The following is a 15,049-nucleotide window of genomic DNA, read 5'->3' as shown; positions in this document are numbered from 1 at the left end:
ATTGAAACTCATTCATATGTATCACAGCAATAACGGTAAAAATAAATATTTTAAAATTAATTTTAAAAAAAATATATATATATACATCCCAAAGTGCCACAGATGAAACAGGGTACTTTGCAATACTTTACTAAAAAATTGTAAATCAAGTTATACTTTTCAAATAAAAAATTGAGATTCCCAGATCCTTTATGGAATTTAAATAGGGTTGAATTTAGTATCCAGGTCGTATACACTTTTTTACAGTCATTATATTCACACACTATTTACATTAACAATTTGAAAAGCAAGGTCCATTGGTATCCCCTACCACAAATCAAATGCACGGTACCGTTTCCTATTATACACTATTATACATAACATAGCTATGCTGGGAAGGGTTGATTTAATTTGAATGGTTAGCTCCAGTTCACCTTTTATTTAGTGCAGCTTCCGAAATCTGTCACTATCAAAGACTTTACGCTTGTAGTAATCTGTAATCTTTAGTCATGTACATGAAATGATCCATGAAAAGTCAGTGACATTGAAGCTCAAAATGAGCTCTTTGCATCGTTTTGATATCTGAGACACATCAATGCACTCTGTACAAAATCAAGTGCAATCAAGGTGAAGTAATGTTCTCATTGTATCATCTGGTGTTCAGTTGAAAGCACTACGATGTTTAAGACCTGGTATCCTAAAGCACGGTGGAGCAACCGACTTTTATACTCATAAACGTAGCTATGGTGGGAAGGGTGGATTCATTGTGAATGTTGTGTTTAGCTCTATTTCACCTTCCGCTTAGTACAGCATCAGAAATTTGACGTTATCACAGTCTTGATTCCTGGAATTTATGTCTAGTGATCCTAAAAAAGTCAGTTACAAGAAGCTCAAAACGAACTTTGCACCGTTTCAATGTCAGAGACAACTAGACTTAAAAATTGTGAAATCTAGATGAAGAAGTATTCTCATTGTCTCATCAGATCCACAATTAAGTGAACTACGATGTATTAGACACAGTCTGTGACAACGTCAGAGCAGAAAATTTTGACATAGAGTGTAACACTCATTCTTACAAGTTACATTTTAATTTAACCCTTAAAGCACTGAAAAAAATGTTGCCTCGGTTGAGTTAGCGGGCATTAAATTTTTTGTTGTTACTGAATTTTTATGTACTTTATTTTTCTTGAACATAAAATGACTAAAATTTTTTTTTTTTATATTTATTTTTAGTGTTATTGCTAAGAAACATATGAATAAATGTTTTGATTAAAAATTGCATCGTTTTTTAAATCGAAACTAATTCCATTTAATATATTATTACAGAATAAATTAAAATGAGCTATAAACATTTATTGAATGTTTGGTCTTTAAATAACACCAACCTAAAGCAATCTGATGTCTAAATAGTTATGCACCACCAGCTGGCAACCTACTGCCATCCACTGTAACCTAGATGCTGTGTTACAAATTACTTGACAAAACTGTATATAGAGAATGAATTTTGCTAATGATCTATTGTCATAAATTACTACGTATTCATTCCTGCACATACACAACACTGTTGCGAATTTAATTTTAACAATAAAATAAGAGAGGGAAATATGGTGAGATCTGCATATCACATGTTGGGTTAAATCAATTACTTTTCATGATTTATCATCATGTAAAAAATTATAGCCTTTACATATTTAAGCTTCTAGCAAAAGAACTCAAATAACCTTCAGTTGCGGAATAACTAAACAATTCTTGACAAGTGTTCTTTGGGGTAATCAGGCTGAGATTGTGTTTTTCTATGAGTGACGTCCATTCCGATTGTACAGGTGGTGCTACCGGAGCTGGCCGTACTGCGTATTGCCGCGTATGAAGACAGTGGGCGGCCACTAGGTCACCGCGTTCTGCCCGTGGTGGGGCTGTGTCCCGGATACCGCCACGTCTCTCTGCGCACGGAGGCTGGACAGCCACTGCCGCTGGCTACGTTGTTCCTGCTCATAGTCGTCAAGGATTATGTTCCTGACGGACTCAGCGACTTTGCAGAGGCATTAGCTAATCCCATCAAGTACCAAAGTGAGCAGGAGAAGCGTGCCCAGCAGCTCAGCGTCTTCACGGATGACACGGAAGTTGATGGAGAAGTTAGTTTTTTATTTTATTTAAAAAACAAAGAATATAACTATCCTAAATGTGTTGGAACAACTAGTTTTAATAATTATTCAAGATGTCTTTATTTTAATAATTATTCAAGATGTCTTTATTAGTCATTAAGCAACATATCAAGTTACAATAGACTTTGTCAAACTATTGGGCAGTAATAAATAAAAAATAATAATTTTAGAACTAGAGACTTATTTTAAAATTAACTAGAACGTTGCAAAAGACATAAGAACTTACAAAACTACTAACTTGTATAAATAGAAAGTGGTCATAAGGAAATTATATAAGTAATAATGAGAGCATCGTATGGTAAATCAAAAATCAAAAACAAAAATTGAACAAGAAACACAGAACATATACAATTAAAACCCAATGAAAATGTAACAATATAAATATTTCAAATGTGTAAATCAGGTGGTTAAAACTTAAAATCTTAAAACTATAAAACAAAAGTTAAAACAGACCAAATATTCATTCACAGAGTAAAATGTCTTTTCTTTAAGCCATTTGCTTGCAATTTTTTTTAAAAACCTATTTATATTTATATTCCATCCTCCTTTTGGTAATTTATTAAATAGTTTTATTTTCATATAGATATGACTACCTTTTGTTTTTTCAAGTGTGGTCCTTGGCAGCTCTAACATGTACTTGTTTCTAGTTTTATAAGTTTGTATGGTTTCTCTAACGGTATAATTTTGCAGATTTGCTTTTACATCCAGTAAACAATAATATAGTATTATACAAACAGGAAAATGTCATGATATTTAAGTCCCTAAAAACCCAGCAGGGATCACTTCTGGTTGGTTTATACCTTCCAGTTGAACCTACCACTGGGCACAGCAAAAACCAATGTGTCACTTAAAATCTGGGCAACCTTATAGATGTCTAGGACCAGCACATCACTAACCGCAAATGTCGAGATTCTGGGATTCATGGGCAATTCGATAGGTCTAGTCTACTGTGGGAGATGACTGTTGGAGTTGGTGGGGATTGTTCCCTAACCTCAAAGGTTCTTGCTAGCCTCAACAAGTGTGTGCCTGCTTTGACTGGAGAGGCTGGTTCAGAGCTGGCCTCCCCTTCTTCCGGGGAGACATGACTTTGAGATGTAGTGCCCTAATTCTTCCTCATGGATCTCGATAGGAGGCGGCCCCTACTCCCTAACCTTACCCATCCTGAATATCCTGTCACTCCGGAAGCAGTGGGAAGGTTCTTACAGGGCTAAGTGCAATTTATAAGCTTCTTGTCCTAATAGAAGAAAATAAAAATTTGTAGTGTTAGGGTAAGGGCCGCCTCCTATCGATATCCATGAGGAAGTCCCTAAAAGCTTGCAGGCAAGATTCCCTTTCATTAAGATTTTTTATAATTCTTATTGCTTTTTAAAGAACTATTTGTGATTGTAAAGAACAAATTCTGATTGACAGAGTGGAGTGGAGCCCGTGGAGGGAGGCCCAGTTCCTGCCCGAGTGACCAAACCTCGGGCTCAATCCATGGTGCCCGAGTTGACCCCCACTGCATCAGTCTCACCGGGAGTCCATCGTTTATCTATCGCCCCCACCACCCTTCTGGCAGTTACTGACACTGAGGATTTGGCGATCCCGGTAGAAACTGCTCCTTCCGCTGATTCTCTAGCTGCCAACAAAAGCCCTCCTAAAGTCCAGCAATCGTCACTTTCATGTAAGCCACTGAATTCCGACAAGTATTTTCTAGTTTATTTTCAAGACGAAACAACTGGACAAGATTTTAGTACAGAATACAGAGGTAACATCTTTTGAATTGTTTTGTACTGATTGCTTTTAAAAACATTACTTGTACAAAATTTAATTGCTACTTTTGGTTTTAGTAGAAATATAATATCAAACCCTGTTTAGGAAGTAATCGTGAATTGGTGCCAAATTTGAGATTTGTCGTTGATACAAAAAAAACAAAGTTGTTGACATTACAACAAGACATTAACTTTAAAAACCAACATTTATTTGAATAATGAAACTGATTTCAAATTAATATTATTAAAGGCTTCATTTTTTTATCCTTATCAATTACTTAGGATTTGATTCTATGTCTTTTGTAGATCAAAGTTTACCACCATACATTTTTGTGAGGCTGAAATCCATAATTTTGTTGAGGTTTGGGTAACACCCCGAATTTATGGATATCAGGATGTTTTTTGCTTTTTCAAAATTGTTATATTTATTTCTAAACTGAGTCATTTTAAATTTTGTTACAGTGAACGATGAACTGATTGCAGAATCGATTGAAAAACTTATGGAAAACAAAGTGTTCAAAGAGAGAAAATCAGAGTTGGAGAAAAAGTTAGAAGCACTGAAGAAAAAGCATGAAAAGGTAGTGTTACAGTCAACTAAGTGATAAAAACTCAATACTATCGTATAATTTTTATTTTGTCTTTGAATGTGTTTTATACACTGTGTTCTATATACAGTATATATTTTTTGTAGGAAAGAAGTAGAGTCCAGTCACAAAAGTCTTCCTCAGACACAGAAAAAAGCAAGTCAAAATTCTATATGGGCAATAAACTAGTCAAGAGGCTGTCCAGTAAAAACATGTAAGTATTAACAATCATTAATTAACTAAGCAAATGAGTTACTATTAAATATTAAAGCCATAGACGAGAACATACTGAACAATAACAAAATTGAAATTGTTAGATCCAGAACAAATGTGATCTGTATTGTGATTGGTTATGATGTTCAGTTTTTAATATAAAATATTTTTGTATCTAGGTATTTTTATATTTCATTACTTCAAATTAGGATCTCCCGGTAAACCTTCTTTTGCCTGTTGGATTGGATTAGTGGTTAATTGTTGGATTTATAACTGAAGGTCTCCATTTTGTCCTGCCACTGGGCCATAATTGAGATACGTTTTCTTGTTTAATGGATATGAGTTTAGCTAATAAAAGGAACAAAAATAACACGCTTGAAGAATATGAAATTTATACAAATTCTAAAAGGAATTTATTAGGTGAACTGATGTTAAATGAGAAGATAAAATTCAGCTCCCATTATTTGTTCAACATGTTACTCCATCGCAACAACGTCTCCCCAAACCGACACTGATAACGTTGATGCACCAGGAACTGGAATCACCTAGTGTCAGTTGTCCTGTCTTCTGCCGGCCGTGATGTTTTATCATTTTTAATATCCGTGTGTGATAGGTCTATCAAATGTTGTATTTCTCGTACTATTTATTTATTCGTTTTGTTTTTTACTGTGTTCATGAATTTTAAACAATGACGACTCCAGATGGATAATCCTCTCTTTAAATACTTATTGACATTAACCCCAGAAGATGACTTATTAAATTTGAAACTATAGTAGTGTATGACTACAGTTTGAACTGTTTGACGGAGGTATATAGTTAGGCCCTATTGTTATTACAAAAATAAAGTTTAAACATGGTAAAGGGAGTGCTGATGGCTCTAAGTCGTTGGACTTTGGGTCTGAGTTAGAGATAGCGCAGGTTCAAATCCTGTCTGTGACCGTTGCACTTTTTATCAGTACAATCAACCTCGTACTGTATCGACTCTCCCATTTATTCTGTTTGATAAGATCCTCGCACAGGCCAGTGGCCCATGAGGACGGACAAAATAAGGCTTAAAAGAGGATCGGCCTCTCCTTTTTATAAAAAAAAAAAATCAATTTTTGTAGCTGTCTAAAACACTAAAACATAATATTGGTGTTATGGTTCCTATGAACTAAGTGGACAATAAAGGCACAGAATTAGGGTTTAAAAAATTTTTAATTTATGTTTTGTTTTATTAGTGGTCGTTTAGTCTTATTCTTATAAAGAACAAATACCAAGTGTTGATTAACTGTTCTAATAATGTGTTGTTTTATTTATGATAAATATTTTTTTCTCTGTTAATAGGAAATAAGCAACAAACTAGATAGAGTAATTCCTAAAATAAGTTACACACAGTAGTAGATTATTTTAATTTCAATTCAAATCTTTATTTATAAATGTATGTGTTATACAAGAAATTCTGCCATGATATTCTGTCCAGTTACTATGACATTATGTGTAACTTTACCAGTGCTCCATGTAGGTAAATCATGCCAGATTCCTATCAGCTGTCGTAACCGTAATGGCTGAGCGTCTTTTTCATTCCTGATGAAATTATGTTCCTCAATGATTATTCTAACCTTATCCTCTCAAGTGTTGGGGAATGTTGTTAACTTTATCTAACTATCAACCTGTGTAAAAATGTTGTTGGATTATATTTCGTCAAATGATGTACATAAACAGTTCCCTCAAAACTTTTCCAGGCTAATGTTCCCAATAATAATAGTTTAGTCCTTGCAAAACTATTTTTGGAGATTCAGAGTTGCATACACTAAAACACATATCTTTCTTAATCTCCCATTTCGTGGTGCAATTTTACGAAATCAATACTTTCAAAACAAAGTATAAATAATTAAATGCGATTAACAATCTGTATTATTTTGTTAGTAAATATTTTGTTTAGTCATTTTGCTTAAGTGAAATGAGAGAGCCAATGGCTGAGTGGCCTAAGATGTCGGACTTTGGATCTTAGAGATTTAGAGATAGCTCAGGTTTCACATCCTGTGTTGCTGAGTTGATCCGTTTTTAATTCTTGTTAATAGCCCCCCTCATTGTTGTCTGTATGGGTTCTGTGTTAATGTTTATGATTCCTTATTGTTGTTATATTTTTTTAAATCAGAATTTAATAAATTTGTCATTTTACAAAAATTAGGTCTGTTGGTCAATTTTGAATAATATTTAGGTGCATAAGACTCGTCTGCAGTTTTCAACTATTGCAACACTTTGTTTCATAGTAGTAGATTTACTCCATTACAATAGTTGAGTTTCATGTAATTGATTTCACTCACTTGGATGGAAATTAAATAATTTACAATGTGTTCAAATCAGCATTCAAATCAATTAATTTATTAAATTGAATTCACTACTTCCAATATCTTATGACATTCTCTATATACACACTTTAGCACGTGTGCACAAATTTAGATTTGGCTGTCTCATTTGAAGATTATATGCAAATTTTTGTATTTAACTTGTTATCTTATTAAATTTTGGATATAACATGTAGAGTAATAGAAAGAATTTTTTTTTAATACAAGCTTCCCCTTACAGTCTCGGGTGGTAAGATAAGGAATCAGGCCGAGATCTTTCTAAACAACATGGTGGCTTACAACAACGAGGTCCACACAACCGGAAATGTTTGGAAATCAGCACCTATTTAGCCTCCAACCCAAACCGATATATTCTATTTGAATGACAGTTATCCTTTTTGTATTTATTTTCAATTACCGCTTACTGTTCTCAGCACGAACCGTTTTAATTTAATAATTTACCCGATATTGATCTGTTACAGTGTGTGATCATAGCACTTTTTATCAGTACCATTGACCTTGTACTGTATCGACTGTCCCTCCTTATTCTGTTTGGTAGGATTCTTGCATAGGCCTATGAGGATGGGCAAAATATGGCTTAAATGGGGGTTGGCCTCTGGAAGTTCAAAGATATTACAGTGCAACTATTTTAGTGTTAATCCGCTTATCATATAATCTATTGTCTAATGCCTGCTGTTGCAGAAGTGAGACTGTAGCCCCTGCAGCCTACTACCAGCTGAAGTGTCCGAGGGCTCAGAGTGTGAAGGGGATAACACAGCGATATGAGGCTACCACGCAGTCAATCCGAGCGGCTGTTGGCCATCAACCGAGAACATGTTACCCAGGATGCGGGAACTCAGGGAGAAGTACCACGAGTTGGTCAGTAGTGAACCTGACAATTATACTACTATTAACCTTCGACCCTAAGATAAAGTTATAATAATTACAAGATAAAATTGTCTGATCACAATATTTAATGTTGAACGTCTATGTAAGATACTAAGTAAATATTATTGAAACAATGTTCTTTATGTTAAAGCAGGTTTTCTTTTTATATTTGTTGTTCTGTTGGCCCATGTCTCTAATAAAAAAAGATGTTAATCGCTGAAAATTAATATCATTAGAATATAAATGAATCCCAAAGTTATATCTGAGAGTTTTGTATTTCATCTTTTTAAGAGTGATCACTATTTCTGGTCGTTTGGTGTTTTCCGTATGTCTTCTTTTGTATTCTGTATGTATATATACAGTTGGTGCTTTTTGCTAAATATTTCTGTTGCTGATAGTACTCCATGGTTTAAAAAAACATGTTCTATAAACATAGGTTGAGAAAATGTGTTTATATGGTATTTTTGTTTTTTTTTTTTAATGTATATTTCTATAACTAGTATTTAATTACAGATATCAAACTTTGCATATAGGTTATGCAAATAAGAGAAAAAAACTCAAATAATAATTCTGTGATTTGCTTTAGTATTATTAAAGTTGGAAAATGTTGAAGAGAAGTAATAAAAAAAAACCAGTCGAGCTATAAAAACTTATAAGATACCAACTATTTTGCAAATTTTTATACCAATTCCAGCAGTACTTTGGTCAACAAAATCCGTCTATGAATAAACGATCACAACCATATAAATGGTACGCTTGCAAAGCTGGGGTCAAGCAACCAGCTGATACCTTTCAACTGGAACATGTTTGTTGCTCCCGGCTGTGTGCAAGCGTACCTTGACAGTGGTCGTGCTCACTTCATGCTTTGACGGATTTTCGTTGACCAGGAGTACCATTGGAGCTGGTATTTTTTTATGTACACCTCCCCACCACCTGACGAAGAGGATATATTCCAATCCTCGAAACTTTGTGTTATTACCTTTTACCATATAACAACAATGAGTGAATGTCCAAAATCCTGCTATTCTACTGTCAAACCTTCCATTGTCAATAACGAACTTTAAACAAGAAGTATTGTGTAATATTATAAACCCAGTTAAATCACCACTTTTTTATACGAGATGAAATAAGTTTTTAATGTTAAGAGCCTCAAAATCGCAACCATTTGAAATGGAGGCAGATATTGGAATAGGCTTTTGCCTATGTAACCTACATGGGCATTAATAGTGGTGCCTACAAACAACCTAGGTTAAATTGATTTTATTGGTTTTCATGAGACGACTACATGGAGTGGTATTGCTTACTCAGTACAATATTTGGCAGATGTTTGCCGCTTTGGATAAGGCGATGAAGACTTCTCAGAGTAACCAGCTGAAGACCCTGAGAGTTCTGCTGGAGAAGGAGACTGGAGAGGTGATGAGGAGGCTGGAGACTGTCAGGAGGAATGAGGTCAAGGAACTGGCCAAGGTGCACAAGGACAAGGATGAGGTCATGAGGCAAGTATAGTTGTGTCAAATATTATTGCCATATAAATAATATATTACAAGGTATATAATATGTTACTCATTATTTTTCTATACGCTATAGAACCATAAAAAGAATAACTGTTTGTTCAAGTTTCACTAGCTTCCTAGGTGTTATACTGATTGAGATGTCAAAACACTTATGTGCACAATCTTATGGTCAAAAATTGTATAATACATTACTTGCCTCCATACAGCTATGTCCATGGCGGCAACTTCCATTCGCCACGGTTTTTTGTTAAAAAATCTACAATTTTTGACAAGTTTTTCTGCCACACTTTTTCATATCCGAAACATTTTAACAAATTTCATGGCATGGGCCAATTTATATGTCAACATCATCAGCGACTTCTCTAATCGTAATATGGTGATCGTTCACAACAATTTCTTTCACGTCTTCATCAATTGTTGATGTGCTGGGGTGTCCGGAGTGTTCGTCATCTTCAATGTCTTCACGGCCATCTTTTAAATGTTTATACCACTCATAGACTGTTGTATCACTCATAGCAGACACACCTTAGACTTTTATTAACATTTCCCACACTTTGTTACACTTTATTTCATTTTTCACACAAAATTTGATACAAATTCATTGATCCATTTTTTAAATGAACAAACACCGCTGACTTCATAAAACATGTCTAACTCTAGCAGCTGCCACTGAAAAAGTAAACAATTAATACAGCCGGAAATTGTTTTGTACTTCAGGAGCATGAATACCAACATAATAAACAAATTTTTGACAATCGGACTCTCCAAACCCACAAAACTTTAAAATTCCCATTATTTTTGGAACACACCTCATATATAACTGAAGTGGTTATCAGCACTAACGGACAATAATGGATGTTAATGGATAAGTTCAATGTAATTGTCGGACAAAATACAGTAAGGATCCTCCTCATCGGAACTGAATAGCTTGTTGGGGGTGGCAGTTTTTGGGACAATTGAGTGTTTGTGTGTCAAGAAAAGTTCAGGCTGTCCATTGACTCTGGAGGACACTGTGGAGAGAATTGAGTATGTATGCACACAGTCCTAAAACATCAACTTTCAAACTTTTTCAGATACCACATTTTGGAGTATGGCATGTTGCATGCAGACAGGTGAAGCTTAAATCATACAAACTGCAGCATTAAAGCCAAAGCACAGCGATTTTTGCCTTCCTATGATTAGAAAAATTTAAAAATTATGGATTTTCTGATGTGGCTATCTTTCACCTCAGTGGTTAAGTAAACCATAACAATGTAAGATGTGAGGATTAGAATTGCAAAGGGAGTTTATTGAGTACAAGAGGGATTCACCCAAACTGAAGTTTTTGTGCTCTTAGCAACGTAAAGTATATGGACCCTTCTATTTTAATGAACGCAATAAGTCTGACATTGTTTATACTATTTCAGAATTTTTTTTTCTTTTTGTTTTTCAAGTTCCGTGGGTGAGAAGTGTGTAATTTTGCACTGCTTTTAGAAATGTGTACCAGTTCCTCTTATCAGGTCTTGTTGACTTGCATAAGTAACTACTTCTAGGATGTACAGAGGTACTGCAGTCAGTATTTCAGTATTTTTTGCTGTTTGGACTCTTTCATTTAAAAAAACCCTAACAAGTCATTTTGTAGTGTATTTAAGAGTTTATAACTTTTTTGAGAAAAAGATTTGCTCATATCCCGTTGATATTATTAAAAATAAGTTCTATTCCTGGTTGTTGGAGAATCCACTTTGCAATTAATTTAAATGAATTCTTCAATTAAAAAAATATGGATTATTTATCATTAATGAATTTTTATGAACGTTTGTATCTATTTTCATTTTTGTACTTAATGACTTGGCTGTATTAATAAATTGTATACCATGACTTTATCAATAATGTTGTTCATTTTTATGACAAATAAAGAAGATTATTATTATGAGCTCTACAGAATTCTTATGGATTCAATCCTGTTAATATACAGATTTCTTCAGTTAATTGAACAAGAAAGTAAGCATAATGAAACAAATCCATATACAGTAGAGATCACTTATTATTGTTTAAAAGTTCATTGATATTGTTAGATTGAAAATAAAATTTTATAATAATTCTTAAAACAAAGATTCATAAGTCTTTTAGTTGAATATGGAGACATGATTCACCATTACCCTAAATTCAAACTTAATAAACAAGGTATTGTTTTATCATGGAGAATTTAAAAACATCTCAAAACTTGACAGGTCACAAATTAAATTACTATCAGTAAAATTGTACTGATATTTTTAAAATAAATTGCTCAGATTGTGAAAACTAATGGTCGATGAAGAAAGTAATGTATATTATTTGTTAGATGCACTCAACTGGCAAACTGGATGTAGAGAAATGTAGAAGGCACAGTGTTACAGCAAGTTGGTGGACTCAACTATGTTTGGCAGAAGTTTTTCAGGATTTAAACTTAGGGGTTCTAATGCTGCAACTGATTCCTTCAAATAAAGGGTCTGTTTGTTTTCATATTAAATATTAAATAATTGTTTTGTTTTATCGACTAAATTGTTTAAAATTTCAGAATGAAAAGAGAGGTCGCTAGCACGATTGTAGAGAAGGGAGTGAATGAAAGGATCCGACTAACTGAGATTTATGAGAAGAAGAAGGATGAACTTTTGAGGCAACATCAGGAAGTGCAGAACCAGTTGGATGAAGAAAGGACAAAGGTAGAAACTTGTGGAATTACATTTATGTAAACAATTTTACATATTGTTAAGTATATTAAATGACGATCAAAAATCGTCAAATGAAGTTCTGTATTTTGATATATAATGAGAGAATGATCATATGAGCAATATGTTTTAATTAAGAAACAATTGTACATTGTTTTAGTTACTTCAAGATGAAATGAAAAATGTTTGGATAATTTAAATCTTATTTAACAGGTTGGTGAAGCTTAAGCTCTTGACTTAGAAAAGATATTTATTTCTCAATCCAAATTTCTTTAGATTCAGCTTCCATAGTGACAAAAATGATAACGATTGAGTGATGAAATAAAGCACACTTCAGATTGTTTTGTCAAAAATTATGGTTCTCTCAATTAATAAAATGGTAAATGCAGGCGAAAACTCTACTCCAGCGCGAGTACGAAGGAAAGCTATTGAGTACAAGAGTGGAGGAGGAGACAGAAACAAGTCCCACTGCGCCAGCGCCCGCCCCCCACCAGTGAGCGACCAATCCCACCCCGGGACACGCTTAGTTACTGCTACAGGCTCAGTCTGTTCACGAGGTGAGATAAATTATCTAAATTGTTGGATGACGCATTACAATCTACTGGGAGTAAAATTATAACAATAATTACTACTATTGAGTACCGGCAAAGAGATTGTCATATAAGAATTTTAACCAATTAGCATGCTATGATGAATGTTAACTACCGGAAATTGTGGTACTAAAAGATGGGGTACACGTTGCTACGCTTTTCCTTATTGCGTTTTTTATATTTGCCTGTCTTGGTGGTTTGTTAAATATGATCCCACACATAACTAAATACCTTAGACTATTGTGTACCTTGTTGGGTGCACGATTGCTTAATTTTTAAGGTAAATTAATTTTACCCCTTGGGGTACACGGAGAAACATTGAAAAAACGTATTGAAATAAACGTTTTTGTGCAAAATTGCGAAGCCTACATACATTTCTCGTTATACGTAGACGTTTAACGTTTAAAAAATTATTACGAGTTTTTGCTATTATTATTGAAAAGTTCAACGGCAAATAAAAAGTCAGGAAATAAGCTGTTGTCGTGAAAGTGTTAAAAAGAAATATAATATATAATCATATACTAAATAAAGATTTATGAAATTTACAAAAGGATCCTGTAAAACTTACAAAAATAAACACACAGTTTAGAATTTCTGATAGATGCTTCCAGAGCCCCAGGGGGGTATACTAAAGAGTTATATTATTATTAGATATTATTGTATAAAAATTAAGAAACTGGTTTCTTTACTAACTTAGCTCACAACATAGTAATCAATCACATTTATGTTCAATCTATAACAGCTGTTAATAAATAATAATAAGTAATACAAAATTACACAAATAACCTAGATTTTAATTATGTGTTATGTTAGTTATTTATCTGAAGAAAAGATCGGATTGCAGATCTCGAAACGTAGTGTTACTGATTTTTTGTATCCTTGAATGATATCAAAGTTCCGAAAAAATCTTGTTTCCTTCATAACCTTGGCATTCCGCAGATTTCAATTAAACCCCTGCCAACATGTACAGAGTAGATCCTGTAGAACTTGGGCCTTTTAAAATTTATTTTTGTAAAATTTAATTCTTTTGCAATCTTCATATTTATTAATACTAGTAAAATTTATATAACATAAATAGTAATCTGAAATATCTGTTGCAGACTGACAGACCGTTGGAGACCAGTATTTACGGAGATGACTCAGCAATATTATAGTTAAGTGCTCACGACTCCCTTCCTCCTGCTTCTCCCACTCTTCTCTGTGCCTCCCCTCTCCCCTTCCCATCCCAACCTCGTTAGTGATAAGAACGATACAGATGACCAATTCAACAATATGTTCGTCTTTCTCTCCTTGACTCGGTGTTCTAGTCTATGTACGTAGAATGACTCGTGTGTACGATGTATAGCTAAGGGTTTTGTATGACACGTTTCTCGACCAATCTGAGTCGGTTCGTTTTTTTTTTTGTGTGCAGGGTGTCTCGGAAAATGTAGCCTACTACGAACATCAGTAAACCCAAGGTACCATTGGGAATAATTGTTCTAATTTTTTTATTATTAAATAGCCTATAATCATTTTAGAATTTAGAATATGGAAATTCTATTTTTAAAAGTGATTCACCGCTAAGATATGGAGCTTGTAAGGTTGTACCAAACAATAAGAATTTTTTAGTTGATTTTGACGAGTTACTTGAGTAATTGTATTGTTTTTATTGAATTAATTTAGGATAAATGTTTATTGTTGCATAGTCACAGTTAAATCCGTATTTTCCAATGATCCAATTGTAATGAGAACCAATTATTCCCACTCACCCTGCACTCTGTTACTGTCATGAGACAATCACGTTTCCAATGATTTATTCAGTGGCTGTGCTTAGGGTTTTACCATCAAATTCTAACTAATAAATTATCCAAGTGTGTGTTTTCTCAATTTGTATTTTTAATAGAATACTGTGTGTTTTATTCTGTTGTTTCGTGGATTTCAATGGATTTTTAATATGTTGTGTACACTTAGGTGAACTTTCCACGTCCTCGTTTAGTGGCCGGCCATTCTGTGGATTCTGTAAAATCCTAAAATCTAAATACAACTTCGCTTACGTAAACAGAACTCTATTCCTATTTTATCTAACTGTGATAAAGTTAAACAAGCTAATAAATTACTTAAATAATTAAATCTCTGATTGTAAAACACTACAATTTAACAAACCACTTTTAAAATAAATAATGTAAACTTTTTGTCTATGTAATCGTAGCCCTCTGCTTACCAAGTGAGGGACTGTCCTATTCAATCTTACTTGTTAACTAAGTAAAAAAAGTAAAACTAGTAAGTTTAAGAGATTTTACAGAACCCACGGTCTGTCCGGCACAGTTGTTGACAACTGGTGGCAAGCTTTCAAGCCATGATCATGAATTTAG

The 15,049-nt window shown here is 33.8% G+C and overlaps 1 protein-coding gene across 2 annotated transcripts in view; it reads left to right on the top strand.

The window, feature by feature from the left end:
- Positions 1–9,367, top strand: part of LOC124356652 (1-phosphatidylinositol 4,5-bisphosphate phosphodiesterase classes I and II) — a 352,296-nt gene extending 342,929 nt beyond the window's left edge. For both annotated transcript variants that reach the window (XM_046807779.1, XM_046807778.1), the window contains exons 15-20: positions 1,803–2,111; positions 3,552–3,804; positions 4,355–4,470; positions 4,584–4,690; positions 7,722–7,898; positions 9,231–9,367. In XM_046807779.1, coding sequence (XP_046663735.1) covers positions 1,803–2,111; positions 3,552–3,804; positions 4,355–4,470; positions 4,584–4,690; positions 7,722–7,898; position 9,231 — 963 coding nt within the window. In that variant the 3' untranslated portion in view covers positions 9,232–9,367. The remainder of the gene's footprint in view (positions 1–1,802; positions 2,112–3,551; positions 3,805–4,354; positions 4,471–4,583; positions 4,691–7,721; positions 7,899–9,230) is intronic.
- Positions 9,368–15,049: the final 5,682 nt, after the last annotated feature.

Source organism: Homalodisca vitripennis, chromosome 3, assembly GCF_021130785.1.
Source record: "Homalodisca vitripennis isolate AUS2020 chromosome 3, UT_GWSS_2.1, whole genome shotgun sequence".
Lineage (NCBI taxonomy): Eukaryota > Metazoa > Arthropoda > Insecta > Hemiptera > Cicadellidae > Homalodisca > Homalodisca vitripennis.
Note: the sequence above shows the minus strand (reverse complement) of the source record. Positions and strands in the feature narration are given on the sequence as shown.